This window comes from Portunus trituberculatus, chromosome 42 (assembly GCF_017591435.1).
Source record: "Portunus trituberculatus isolate SZX2019 chromosome 42, ASM1759143v1, whole genome shotgun sequence".
In the NCBI taxonomy this organism is placed as follows: Eukaryota; Metazoa; Arthropoda; class Malacostraca; order Decapoda; family Portunidae; genus Portunus; species Portunus trituberculatus.
Window position 1 is genome coordinate 18,835,523 of NC_059296.1, and position 14,215 is coordinate 18,849,737.

Consider the following 14,215-nt stretch of genomic DNA (forward strand, 5'->3'; position numbering starts at 1 on the left):
TCCCTCTGAACTATTTCATGTCTCCCATCAAAATTCTTTGTAATGATGTTTTACATGTCGTGATCTGAGCTGTTGTGCGATGTTTCACAAATTCTCTAGCCACCCACCGGTTGTAAATAGTCAAAGGTGTTTTTTATCTTTAATTAACAAAAATAGTATATATACATAAGATGTTCGTTACGGTGCCTACAAATGACAATTACAACGTCTGTTGCCTTCTTCACTGCAAATCATGACAATTTCTCTTACAACCATCCATAAGAATTACTTTAGTCTTGTATATATTTTCACATTTTCACATCAGAATGAATTCTACCTCAACGTCGTCCACTGTATCTTCATGATGTTATTACAATATCTGAACACTGTGCTTTAGTTATCAGTAAATCTTATATGCAGTAATTACAAAATTTCTCTCTTTCCACCAGTTACCCATATATAAGAATTACCTTTACTTGGTACATTAATACAAGCAATCAGTGTAACAAACCACTAGACTTATTACCATGCACATATGAGTACAGGCAGCCCCCACTTAACGAAGAGGTTACGTTCCTAAAAAAGCCTTTGTTAAGCGAAACTTCGTTAAGTGAACCGATCATAACAAGTTTAACCCCTGACTTGAACTTCCATTGAGAGTAAACAAAGCGAGAGTGCATCATAGTACAGTGAAAGGTTTAATGAACTGCTGACTTGAAAATAGTAAAGACAGTAGATGGAATCAAAATGGTGGCGAGCAGTGCTATTAGTTTTCTTGCCTCTCGTGTCTGTGAATAATATCCAGCTTCACTTCGAGAGTAAGAGACTTCCTGGTCTTCTTAGCAATGCTAGGTGACATTGCAGGGCGTTTTGGTGGTAAGTTGAGCGAGGGAAGATGAGCTGCTGCTGATGCTGTTATTGTTTTGAACAAGGGAGTGAGTGGTGCGCGTGTTGTCCACAAGAGACGCTGGTGTATTCAAAAGCCTGTCAGCTTGCATGATATGGCGGTTCTTTCAAACTTGGAAAAAAATTACCTGGATAAAACTTCACTAAAGCAAGTTTTGTTAAATGAGCAGATGTTAGTAAAATGAAACCTTCATTGTAGCGAAATTTCGTTGTGTGAACCTTTGTTAACTGGGGGTTCCCTGTACCTTACTTCGTTCACGAAAATGACAACGTAACACACCTTCAAGTATAATGACAAATCTTGATATTTCCATGCAAGTAACTTCACTTAATGAATCTTTTTTCTCCTGGCAACCATACATAATAACTACGTTAACTTCGTACGCAAATACATACAAGTAAATATATTTCTTCAGAGTAACACACATGCACAACATATGTACAGGAACTCTCGATTTACGCGTGTTTGATTTATGCGTTTTTGTTATAACATGACTGAAAAAATATTATAATTAATTTAATTTGTGCGATCCGTTAGCTTATATGCGATTTGGCCCAACTGCATTTTCAAACTGAGCGACAGACACAATTTCAAACTGCACGCCAGAGAGTTCCGCAGCTGGCTGATAGGTGGGAGCTTCGCTCTTCTTGTGCCTCATTTGCAGTCTGCCAGCACTGAGTACAGACAGAATCTCTTCGATCTACCTATAATTCACCAAGATGGCCCTAAAACGTCCTTCATCATCTTCTGCATGTGGGGTTACTTTTGATAAGTGGATTTTTTATAAAGTGGTAAAGCTCAGAGGAAGATGGTGACTGACTGTGGTGCGAGTGGTGAAGGCAGTGACGCAGTGAGTGTTTTGTTTACGTATTCTTTGTTTTGTTGTTTTCTCATTATTTTTTGCTTTCTCTTATTATTTCTGGCTTTTCTCTTTACTTTAAATACACTTCTAGTATTTAGAATGGTAAATGATAAAAACATGTTAATTTAGCCAAATGAATAGAGTATTTTGTACAAATTTTTTGGGACCACATCCCGCATCCTCCCTATTATCTATTGTTTCTTATGAGAACTACATGTTTGTTTTACGCAAATTTTGACAAATGTGATGTCTCTTGGAAAGCATCTATTGCGTGAATTGAGAGTTACCTGTAGCTGTACTCTTCATAAATGAAAGTGCAAGTTTAAAATGACTTCATTATGAACCAAGTACATACACATAAACACAAATACATACTAAAGTAATACCTAAACATCCTATCATGATTCCTCCTCTATTCTAATTTATCTCCAAAGACTGCATTGCAACTCATAGCTCCGCTTACTGGTTATATTTTGAAATACCTACAATAACACTCCCATTTTATCATTGATCTTTCGGAGACCAATCCATGTGGGAGCCCACGTGTGAACATAAGGGCGAAGGCACATACAGATTACAATCAAATAATTCTTAGACGTAGTACATGCCCGGAAACAAGACACCATCCTATTGGCATTTCAGAGATTCAGGTTTTCCCTACTAAGATAGCAAGTTCCTTATTGGTCTGACTAGGATATCCAGGTTGCTTATTGGTCACTTTTATTTATCATTCATGTTTCACTCCACGTGGGGAACACGTGTGTACTATACTATTCCCCAAAGTCATTAAAAAGTCATTTAGGTTTGCTTTGGTCTTGGACATCTGTCTGGGTCATCTCCTAGATTTAAATCCGATACCCAGCAGTCTACCTTCTGTAAATTGTGTTTTAATGGTCTTTTCCTTGTCCTTACTGCTGCTTGACCCACTACCCATGTTTTTGGCTGGGTAATGGCTGGTCAATAGCATGTACACTTCATTACTTGTTTCTTCATATGTTATATTATGATGTAGGGATCTGACATACATGCCCTCTCTTGCTTAAACACTGGGAAGGCTTAAGGACCTGATGGGGTCCCTCCTATTGTTCTCAAAAAACTGTGCTTCTGTGCTTGCACCTTGCCTGGTCAAACTCTTTCAACTATGTCTATCGACTTTGCTTCTCCTATTTGCTGAAAGTTTACCTACATTCAGCCTATTCCTAAAAAGGGTGACTGTTTTAATCCCTCAAACTATTGTCATATAGCTTTAATCTCTTGCTTGTCTAAAGTTTTTTAATCTATCCTGAATAGGAAGATTCTTAAACATCTGTCTCTTCACAATCTTCTACCTGATCACCAGATTGGCTTCCGTCAAGGTTGCTCTACTGGTGATTTAGCTTTCCTTACTGAGTCTTGGTCATTCTCTTTTAGAGATTTTGGTGAAACTTTTGCTGTCATGTTAAACATATCAAAAGCTTTTGATAGAGTCTGGCATAAAGCTTTGACTTCAAAACTGCCCTTGTACAATTTCTATTCTCTCTCTGCAACTTCATCTCGAGTTTCCTTTCTGCAGCCATGGTAGACAGCCACTCTTCTCCTAAATCTGTTAACAGTGGTGTTCCTCAGAGTTCTGTCCTATCACCCACTCTCTTTCTAGTACAGGGGATCCTCACAATTCGACAGGATTAGGGCAGTTTTTCATTGGTTGAATCAGTGTTTATTCAAACCGTGAAGCAATTTTTCCCATAAGATACTTAAAAATTAGGAGAGATAGGGACCAACTTCCAACCTAGATCCCCCTAAAACATCACTATAACCTCTAAAAACTAACATAGACTAAATCACTACTATTAAAGGCTTCATTTATATCGCACAGGGTAGCGTCGGTTTAAGGGGCTATCACACTGTCCTATGATACGCGGAAGATGGGCCATGGTTCTTGGTGCGAAACCAGGAACATTATCACACACAAGCTGGCTATGTTCTTGTTATGCTAGGCAAACGGCCCAGTAACCAAGACCAAGCCTAATCAAAACAAACCAGAACAAATCCATACCGCTTATATCTTAACCTGTGCTTCATGCTGCCATTGCACTTGCACTTCCAGTTATTGAAGAAAAGGAAACTAGGGAAGAAACAAGAGCTGCGCGTCGGCAACTTTTGGAGTTGGGGCATGGTTGCCATGAACCCAAACTATCAACATGATATACATATACAGGCAACCTCCTCTTAACGAAGGACTTACGTTCCTAAAAAACCCTTCGTTAAGCTAACCAATTATAACAAGTTTAACTCCTGACTTGAGCTTCCATTAAGAGTAAACAAAGCGAGAGTGCATCATAGTACAGTGAAAGGTTTAATGAAATAAAAAATTATGAAGTTAAACTTGTAAGCTGTTTAATTTAAGACTAAGTCATGATAATGTACACTAATGTATGTATGTAAGTAACTTTATAATGTTGATGATCTCTAATTTATAAAGGAAGGGAGAGTGGAGCAGGAAATACGCTAGCTGGCAACCTGTGGAATGTAAACAAAGGGCGCATCATTCTACCGCATACAAAACTTATGTACCACATTTCCATAAGGCTTTCCATTTTATCCATTGCAGAGTCACGAGTTCATGTGGTTTTTTTAGCTTGCAAGGAAGATATGATCTCACCAGCCTTCTTAATAGAGTCTGCTGACTTGAAAGTAGTAGAGACAGTAGATGGAGTCAAGATGGTGGCGAGCAATGCTATTAGTTTTCTCGCCTCTCTCATGTCTGTGAATAATATCCAGCTTCACTTCGAGAGTAAGAGTCTGGTCTTCTTAGCAACACTAGGCGACATTGCAGGGCGTTTTGGTGGCATGTAGAGCATGGTTTTGAACTAGGGGAGTGAGTGGTGTGCGTTTTGTCTACGAAAGGCGTTGGTGTATTCAAAAGCTTGCGTGATATGGCGGTGCTTTCAAACTTGTAAAAAATTACCTGGATAAAATTTCGTTAAAGCGAGTTTGGTGTTTGTCAAACGAGCATATGGTAGTAAAAGAAAACCTTCGTTGTAGCGAAATTTTGGTTGTGTGAACCTTCGTTAAGCGGGGGTTGCCTTTATTTCATCTTTCTAGACTGATGAAATATTTAATATTCAATATATGAAATATTCAGGCACGTTCTTTTTAGTTTGAATGATAGGGTTTTATTACATATCTTATGTTTATTTTTTCATTCGGATAGCATACGAAGAACCAGAATGTTGTCAGTGTGATAACCCGTTACACGAATTTACGACGAATTTGGGGTGGCAGCAGATTTTACTGGATGGGTGGCGCGTTAGATATGAATGTCGAATTGGCAAGTCAGTCGATTGAACCTTGAGGATTGGGTATTAATTAACTGAGTTCGAATTGGCAATAATTCGAACTGCAAACAGTCAAATCACAAGGATCCCCTGTGTTCATTAATGACCTTATCCAAACTTTTTGCCCTACCCACTCCAATGCTGATGATACCAACCTACATCTTTCCTAGTCCTTTCAGAAACAACCATCCTTCACGAAGTCAACAGATCATGCAGGGACGCCACAGAATACCTGACTTCTGATCTTTCTAAGATTTCTGATTGGGGCAGAAAAGACTTAGTAGTTTTCAATGCCTCAAAATCTCAGTTCCTCCATGTATCAACTTGACATAACTTTCCAGACAACTATCCCATCTTCTTCAATAACTCTCAACTATCTCCCTCTTCCACACTAAATATCCTCAGTCTGTCCTTTACTCATAATCTTAACTGGAAACTTCACATTTCATCTCTTGCTAAAACAGCCTCTATGAAGTTAAGCGTTCTGCAGCGTCTCTGCCAGTTTTTCTCGCCCCTCTAACTGTTAACTCTGTACAAGGGCCTTATCCATCCTTGTATGGAGTATTCTTTGCATGATAAGTGGGCATTCCACTCATACAGCTTTATTAGATAGGGTGGAATCAAACATTTTTTGTCTCATCAACTCCCCTCCTCTGCGGCCTCACTGCACGAGGCTTTCTTCTTTCTTCCTTTCGTCCCTATTCTGTCCAACCCTCTAATACAAGAGTTAACTAGTATTCTCAATCATTCATACCTTTCACTGGTAAACTCTGGAGTTCTCTACCTGCATCTGTATTTCCATCTTTCTACGACTTTTTATGTGCTTTGAACAACCTCCAAGTACATAAGTACATTGAATTAGGTTTATAATAATAACAAAAATATAGAAAGGAATTGATGATTGTTGTGCTAGTGACTGGACTTGCAGAAAATGAGGTTTGGTGTTCTTTATCAGATTATATATCATTTTTTTTTTAGGTATTCTCACCTGTATTTTATGCTGGTTAACCACTCATTCTACTTCATTTATCTTATTCTCTAACTGAGGATGGAGATTTCCAAATACAGGACTGACTAATGTTTCTATGATTTTTTTTTTTTTTTTTTTTTTTTTTTTTTTTTTTTTATGAGTGGTGGCTGGCATTTAGCTTGACTGTGGATAAGTTTGAGAAGTCTGAGAAGCACTAAGAACTGTGGATGCTCAGACAGCCTTATCTAAAGACTCACTATTATTTGTTCCCTCATGTCATTCTCATGTGATGTTAATCTCAGGGTTGTCAGGTTGCCTCCAAGCCTTGTTGTGGCCATTAGAGAAACCCTCAGCAGCCTAATCATGGTGAATCTTGATGTGGTAATAATAGTATATGTTGGGTTTGGCTCTGAATTAAAGAAAGAGAGAGAAAAACAATGTAATTTAGCACAAAAGTCTCCATTATTTGTGCTTGTTTTAATCACAATCATCGCGATATATTTACTAGCTCAATTTTCGTGAGGAATTAGAAACTTGCCATGGTCATCCAGAGAGAATACATCTAACTATTAATTCATTGATTTTACCCATTTGATATTTTAAGAAACTTTAATAGATCCAGTAATATGCAGTAATATCCTCAACTAAAGCTTTATTCTTGTACTTTATTTTTTCTGTGGTGTAAACTACTGCACTATTATTTTTCTGTATGTCCATTATCATGTTATTTATTTCCAACACTTTGATTCTCACACTCATTTGTTTACACCCATGTACTAGGTAATTTTTCATGTCATTTATATTATTGTAATTAAATTCAAACTCAGAACAAAATTTACATAATCATAATTCCCTGCCACTAATCTTTATACTCAATTTCCTCAGCCATCCTTTGCCTCCTTTGACTTGTGATTACTTTAGGACAATAGGAATTATACCAATGTTAACTGATGCTGGTAATGGTGATGGTGTGGTGTGGTGTGGTGTGGTGATGGTGGTGATATTGCTGCTGCTGCTGATGATGATGATGATGAATAATGATATTTCATTGTCACAAAATTTCTTTAATTGAACATTAAGTTCTAATATTTGATTATTATTATTTTTTCTAAATTCTCATTCAGAATTGTTGATACTTACATGTAATAACCCAGTTTATAAATGAGTTTTCATTTATTTATTTATTTATTTTCATGGGTGCAGTATGTTGATGACAAGCCTGGCAACTTCATTGACCTGGAGACTGGGAAAGTAGTGGGCTCTCACAAAGGATTGCACCAGTGGACTGTAGGACAGAGGTGTAATCTTTCACCTTTTCCTGTACCCTATTATGTTTGTGAGAAGAATGTTGAAACTAATGACATTATTGTGGTAAGTGAGATGCATCTTTCTTTTCTTGTTTTTTCTTTTATCTTGCAATTTTTTCTTTATCTCAGTCAGTGCCCCTCCTACATAAAAAAGAAAAAAAATGCATGAGTTACTTCTATTTGTTACCTCCCAAGTACAAATTAGATTATACTCTTTACTAGAATCAAATTGGATAGTACAGTGGTACTTCGACATACGAATTAATTAATTAATTAATTCCATGATGATCAATGTATATAAAAAAAATTGTATATCAAATCAATTTTTCCCATAGAAATTAATGGAAATAGAATTAATTTGTTATAGTGATACGAATTTACCCCCACCCCCCAAAAAAATTAACATGTTTTAAATACCAACTAAATATAGATTGAATATAAGATAAATACAATGTTTATTGTATGCATGATATAAATGTACTATATTGCCCAAAATAACAACTTAAACCGCAAAACTCAGGACACGTCGATAGACGTTCATCACACAAGACTTAGGGCACGTCGATAGACGTTTAGGCATTTTTGGGCTATATTTTGGCTAAGTTTCTTGCCGTTTAATTTGCTTGTGAGCTGGCAACATTCATCAGGAGTAAACACATGCTATACATCACTGTGTCATTAACTCCCACGATGGATGGTGGGAGCGACAGTGATTTCACACCTCCCGCACGCCTTACTTCTACACCTCGGCCCTTTCACCATGTTGCGGGGAGACAACTTTTGAATGAGAGTGGTATCAGAACAGGCGACAGGAGAGAGAGAGAGATACAGGGGGACCGTTTTCTATCGCTCTAGCCAAGGCTGCTGAATCCGATGGGTCACAAGGTCAGGTAAACCGATGATACCACCTCATTCAACCAGTGATATTTTGGTAACCATAGCATCTAGAGACTTCTGGTTTTTTGCATTGCAAAGAGGAAGAGATGTTTGTGGGCAGAACACCATTTGTACTCACTCGTATATTGAATTTCCAAGTGTAATCAGTATGTGAATACAGGCTATTTTGTGTGTTTCTCGTCAAACCTGCCGAGTTAGCACGAGCAAAATGCATGTTAAACATACATTTGTACTTACCGACGCTGTGACAGAACTTTGCACATGTAGTAGGGAGGAGGAATTGGCTAGTTACCCATGCCTTACTATGGGCACGCCACATGACCCAGAGTTTTTTCTTTTAACACCTTATGTGCTTTAAAGGCCCTGGGGTTCTCAGAATGATACACCAAAAATGGTTTGACTTTATAGTTACTGCTAGCATAAGCGCACAGGGCCAAGTCACAGATACGCACACCACGTTCATATTTTGCAATTATCTTGTGTTTCACATCCATTACAAGGCTCTTCTTAAGTTTCTTCTTTTCAGCCTCCTTGTATTTACTTTTGGGACCCATGATCACGAGGTCTTGAGTTCACAAAACTTAAGAAAATATACACACTGCCGAGGAGCACATGCATAAAGGATGAACAACGATACACAACGCAAATTGAATGTTCGGGTGGATGTGGGTAGCCGAGCGATTGCTGCGCCACCTACCGATGGCTATTCGTATCTTAGAAATATCTTCATATTTCGAGGCGTAAGGTATATTAAATTTTTCTTCGTATATAAAAAAAAAATTGTATGTTGGGGCGTTCGTATCTCGAAGTATTACTGTACTGAAATCTAGTTAATGTAGTAAGGCTGATCTTTTTTTGTCATATACAGTTGTGCTCACATTATTGTTGTTTGTAGAATAATGGGAAAATTATATAACTGATTATGCTGTTAACTTAATTTCAATGTTATTGGTGCTTGGTCTCATATCTTAGGCTGCCACTTATGCAAATTAGAGGTCATTGATGTAGATTATGGATTTTATAGGTCAGGTCAGGTTGTATAATACTTATTTCATATTACTGAAAGATCTCCTTGGGATCCCTAATCATATATGCAAACAAAAGAAAGTGATATATATCAGTGATCTTAAGCAGATCAGTGGTTGTGAAGCAAAAGGAGATGGGAGCAGTTCCCAGTGCCAGAAAAGTTTTGTATGGTTTAGAACCTTGAAGGAACATATACAGTGGAGACTCAATACTCAAACTTAATTAGTTCAAAATGCTTGTTTGAGTATTAAAAAGTTCAACTATTGATACCTATAATCAGGTAATTCGTTCTAATCTTAGCAAAACCTCAAGATTATAAAATATCATTGTATTCTTTTACAATTTTTATTTGTACATACCATAAGTGACAGCTGGTGATGGATAATTTAGAAGAGGAGGGGGAGAAGGGTGGGGCAGAGGAGGGAGGTTGCCGGAGGATGAGTCACCCTCCATGAAAATGTCTTTGTAAAGTTTCTCCTAGTGTAATTCCTGTGAATTCACTAATGGAGGGTTGTGACTCACTAACACTTCCACTCTCACCAGATTCCTTATTTTCACCACTAATAGGCCTCTTTGGTGCCATCCTAAGTTTCAAAATGAAAAACTACCAACAGAATGTAGGAATGTATTTTTTCTCAAAACTACAGCAGGACTAAGGATGTCCACCGGCATTGGTATACTGGTATTACAGTAAGTATTACCGGTATTACCAGTAATGCGGGATCAGAACGGTACAGTGGTACAGTGCAAGAAGGGAGATGACAGAGCTTTGTATACAAACCAAATGTGCGGCCATTTGATTACCAGATATTTTCACCATTAATAAGCTTTTGGTGTTAATGTAAGTTTATAAATGAAAAAAACTACAGATAGAATGCAGGAGAATGTTATTCTGATGACTGCAGCAGCACAAGTCACAACTGACAGAGGGGGAACGGGGATGCCAGGGAGCCTTTTTTTATAACCATGGGTGTGGATGTTCGACTATAAGGTATTTTTTCGAGTATTAAATCAAAATTTTGCGTTCAAGTATTGAAAAGTTTGAGTATGTAGACGTTTGAGTAATGAGTCTCCACTGTACTGTACACTACTTAGATCTTGCTTTCTTTTACAGGTGTCTGGAACGGATCATCCAGCATTGTTTACCTCTGTCCTCTTTACTGAGCCTGTATACTGGATTCACAGTCCTCCATCACAGCTATACTCCCAAGGACAGTTGGAATGTCTTTTTCGGTTCCAGAACACTGCCAAACTCGTTCCATGTGTCATAACTTCTGACGATGCCAATCCTTGGCATCGTTCTCCTACACAAAATAACATGGTTGTTAGTTTGGCTCAGCCTCTTCGTGCCATAACTCCTGGACAGGTATGGAGATGATTACATTTTTCTAAATTGAATATTTAGGTATTGAGTGCCTGATATGCATCCATGAGGAACCTACTAAACTTACTGTATTTGCCAGCACATTAGACACACTATTTTTTCACTAGCTATTGTTAAGAATGATTATGCATCTGATGCAGCCATAGTACACATGCCTGGGCCTGTAAATCCCTGTTCTGTCCACCTGGCCAATGCAATAGTTAACCAGTACTCTCAATCATAAATCATTTCAATCAATCATGTTCCTTCTATTTGTTTTCATTCTTGATTGGAATTGGTCTCGTTCAGTTTAGCAATTGTCAGGGTTTCTCTCTCTCTCTCTCTCTCTCTCTCTCTCTCTCTCTCTCTCTCTCTCTCTCTCTCTCTCTCTCTCTCTCTCTCTCTCTCTCTCTCTCTCTCTCTCTCTCTTTTATTTAACTTAATGCACATATCATACATATTTTACACATAAGTATATTTACAGTTGGAGCTGAGTTCGTGAGCTAAGAGCGTACATTAGCATGTGACGCTCATTTTAAAGCTGCTCCCGGGGACGGCATTGTGAGCAAGGGAGTCATAACACTGTCACTGTCAGCTGTGCACCTCCCTCGTCACTAATCAGGACTGTCATGTCAGGCACACGCACATCCCATGTCACTGTATTTCACTGTCACTGTCAGGCATACTATTTTCCTCCACCCCTGAAGGCACTGTCACTGTCAGGTGGATGGCAGGCTGGTGGACACTGACATTTTATCACCTGTCACTGTCGCTATCAGGTGGATGTGTCCATAACTAGGCGTGGGCAGCACACTTCACCTGCTGGGTGGACATACTGGAGACGTCCACTGCTGAGGTGAAGGCGTTCCACAATACCACGGTGTCGTGGGAGAAGGTGCACTGACACCTCACTGAATGGCACCTCGGCACCTTGAGGAGGGTGTCGGACACTACCGCTCTCGTAGTACGTTCACATCTCCTCCAGGGTATCCGTAGAGCTGTGAGGTGAGGTATTTGCTGCACCTGGGCTTTGTGCAGCACAGTAAGGGCCCCAACACGCCTTCGGTGCTCCCAGCTGTCCAGCACGGTGATAGGGGCTTCTTGGTGAGGGTGTGGATGTTGTCTCTGCTGCAACTGCTGCCCCTGATGCTGCTGTCACTGTAGCTCAGCTTGGAGCTGCTGTCCCAGGCCGCCGGCAATGAGGAGACACTCGGCTCGTCGTTGCACCTTGTCCAACAGGGAGAGGTGGGACTGGGTACTGCACATCCAGCTTAGGGGGCTGTACTCCATGATGGGCCTCACCTGTGCTTTGTACAGTGTCATGAGGCCCTTGGCGTCGGGTAGGTGCCTCACTCGACGTAGGAGTGTCACCCTCAGGGATGCCTTGCGTGCCACGCTCTCCAGGTGGCGGTTGAAGCTGAGTTTGGAGTCTACCTCCATCCTCAGGATGTTGATGGAGTCTTTAATGGCAAGCGTGTCTTCTCCAAACTTCAGCTGGCCTTCAATCAGCCTGACATCCTCCCGTGAACGTGAGATGACCAAGGCCTGGGTCTTTTCGGTTGTAAACTTGACTTGCCACTGTTAACCCCAGGCCATGATGTCACCAAGGTGGCGGTTGATGGCATCAATCACATTCACTGCCTCCTCTCTACTGAAGCTGTGCGAGAGAGTGGCATCGTCCGTGTATGCCGACACAAGCAAGAGGCTCTGAAGGAGGTCGTTGAAGTATACGTTCCACAGGATAGGACCAAGAATCGAGCCTTGTGGAACGGAGGCCTCCACTGGGTGTGTGGTTGACGTGCACCTGCCCAACACTACTCTCAGACTCCGGCCTTGTAGGTAGCTGGAGAACAGTTCCTGTGATGCCGAACTGTTCGAGCTTGGCCAGGAGTCCTTTGTGCCAAACTCTGTCAAATGCCCCAGTAATGTCAAGGGCAATGATGAGGGTGGGGCGGCCGGCGTCGAGGGCGTCATGCCAGGCTTGTGTGAGGAGGAGGAGCATGTCGGAGGCTGGAGCGTCTCTTTCTAAATCCATGTTGCCATGGAGAGATGAGGTGACGCTCCTCTAGGTGACAGGTCAGCTGCTCAGCTATTATCCTCTCCAGGATCTTGCTGACAGCTGACAGGAAAGAGATGGGGCAGTAGTTTGCTGGATCACCTTTATCCTTTTTTTTGTTTACAGGAGTGACCTGAGCCTCCTTCCATGCAGCTGGCCAGGTGCTGGTTTGTAGGCACTGGCGGAAGATGTGTGTGAGGGGCTTTGTTAGCTCCTCTGCACAGTGTTTCAGCAGGAAGGGCGAGACTTCGTCAGGGCCGGGCACCTTCCTGGTGTCGGTGCTACGCAGGAGCTTCGTCATGGTGGCTTCACTGAGCTGTAGGCGGTACAGGGTTACGTCACACAGGCGGGTTAGTTGTGGAGGCTGACAGTCAGGCTCCTCAGTCGTCATTCTCCCGCTGAAGTGTGCTGCCAGGAGTTCAACCTTGTCTAGGTTGGCAACTGCCATGTTGCCAGAGGCTGTTTTTAGGGGCGGGATCCTCTCCTGTGTGACTGTGCCCTGTCGCTGCTTCACAAGGAACCACCATTGCTTGGGATCAGTTTGGTTACTGGCAAGCTTCCTCCGTAGACTTAACTCCCACCTCTGCCTCGCCCATGTGGCCACTCTCGCCATGTTCTTGCAATCAGCGCGATGCTGGGCCTTGTGGTGCCTGGAGGGACGACGCTTCAGACGAGTCCAGGCCTTATATTGGCATCAGCAGCTTACTGGCACCTTTAGCCGAACCACGGCTGGTCTCGTGAATCGACTCTATATGTCCTGTGAGGGACGTGCCTGGCTTGGGCTGATATGATAAGGGAGCTGAGGGTTGCCACGTTGTGGTTCACATCATCCGTGAACATGGATTCCCAGTTGGTGGAGGCTAACTCTGCCCCTCTCTCTCTCTCTCTCTCTCTCTCTCTCTCTCTCTCTCTCTCTCTCTCTCTCTCTCTCTCTCTCTCTCTCTCTCTCTCTCTCTCTCTCTCTCTCTCTCTCTCTCTCTCTCTCTCTCTCTCTCTCTCTCTCTCTCTCTCTCTCTCTCTCTCTCTCTCTCTCTCTCTCTCTCTCACACACACACACACACACACACACACACACACACACACACACACACACACACACACACACACACACACACACACACACACACAGAGAAAGAAACAAGAAAAGGATATAATTGATAAATGTAAAGACCAACCAAGGCTTTTTTACAGACATGTGAACAACAACATCAAAAATAGAGAAAGTATTGAAAGTTTAGAAGTAAATGGAGTATGCAGTGAAGATCCCAGGGAAATGGCAGAGGCTATGAATGGATGCTTTCGGAAGGTATTCACAAAGGAGACTGCTTTTGACAAACCACTGGTAATGGAACAGAAAGGGATTATGAAGGAGTTTCAAGTAAATGTGGAGGAGATCAAGAATATGATGGGGAGTTTAGAAGTGAGAAAAGCTGTGGGACCTGATGGGGTATCAGGATGGATTTTAAGAGAATGCAGGGAGCAACTGGCAGAAAAAGTTTGTGAAGTAATTGATGCCTCATTAAGGGAAGGT

At 41.1% G+C, this 14,215-nt stretch overlaps 1 protein-coding gene across 8 annotated transcripts in view; it reads left to right on the forward strand.

Moving 5' to 3' along the window:
* The window catches only part of LOC123517572 (mitochondrial tRNA-specific 2-thiouridylase 1-like), a 76,343-nt gene that overhangs the window by 36,525 nt on the left and 25,603 nt on the right, over positions 1–14,215 (forward strand). For all 8 annotated transcript variants that reach the window (XM_045277806.1, XM_045277813.1, XM_045277809.1 and 5 more), the window contains 2 exons: positions 7,239–7,406; positions 10,380–10,631. In XM_045277806.1, the coding sequence (XP_045133741.1) occupies positions 7,239–7,406; positions 10,380–10,631 (420 nt within the window). The remainder of the gene's footprint in view (positions 1–7,238; positions 7,407–10,379; positions 10,632–14,215) is intronic.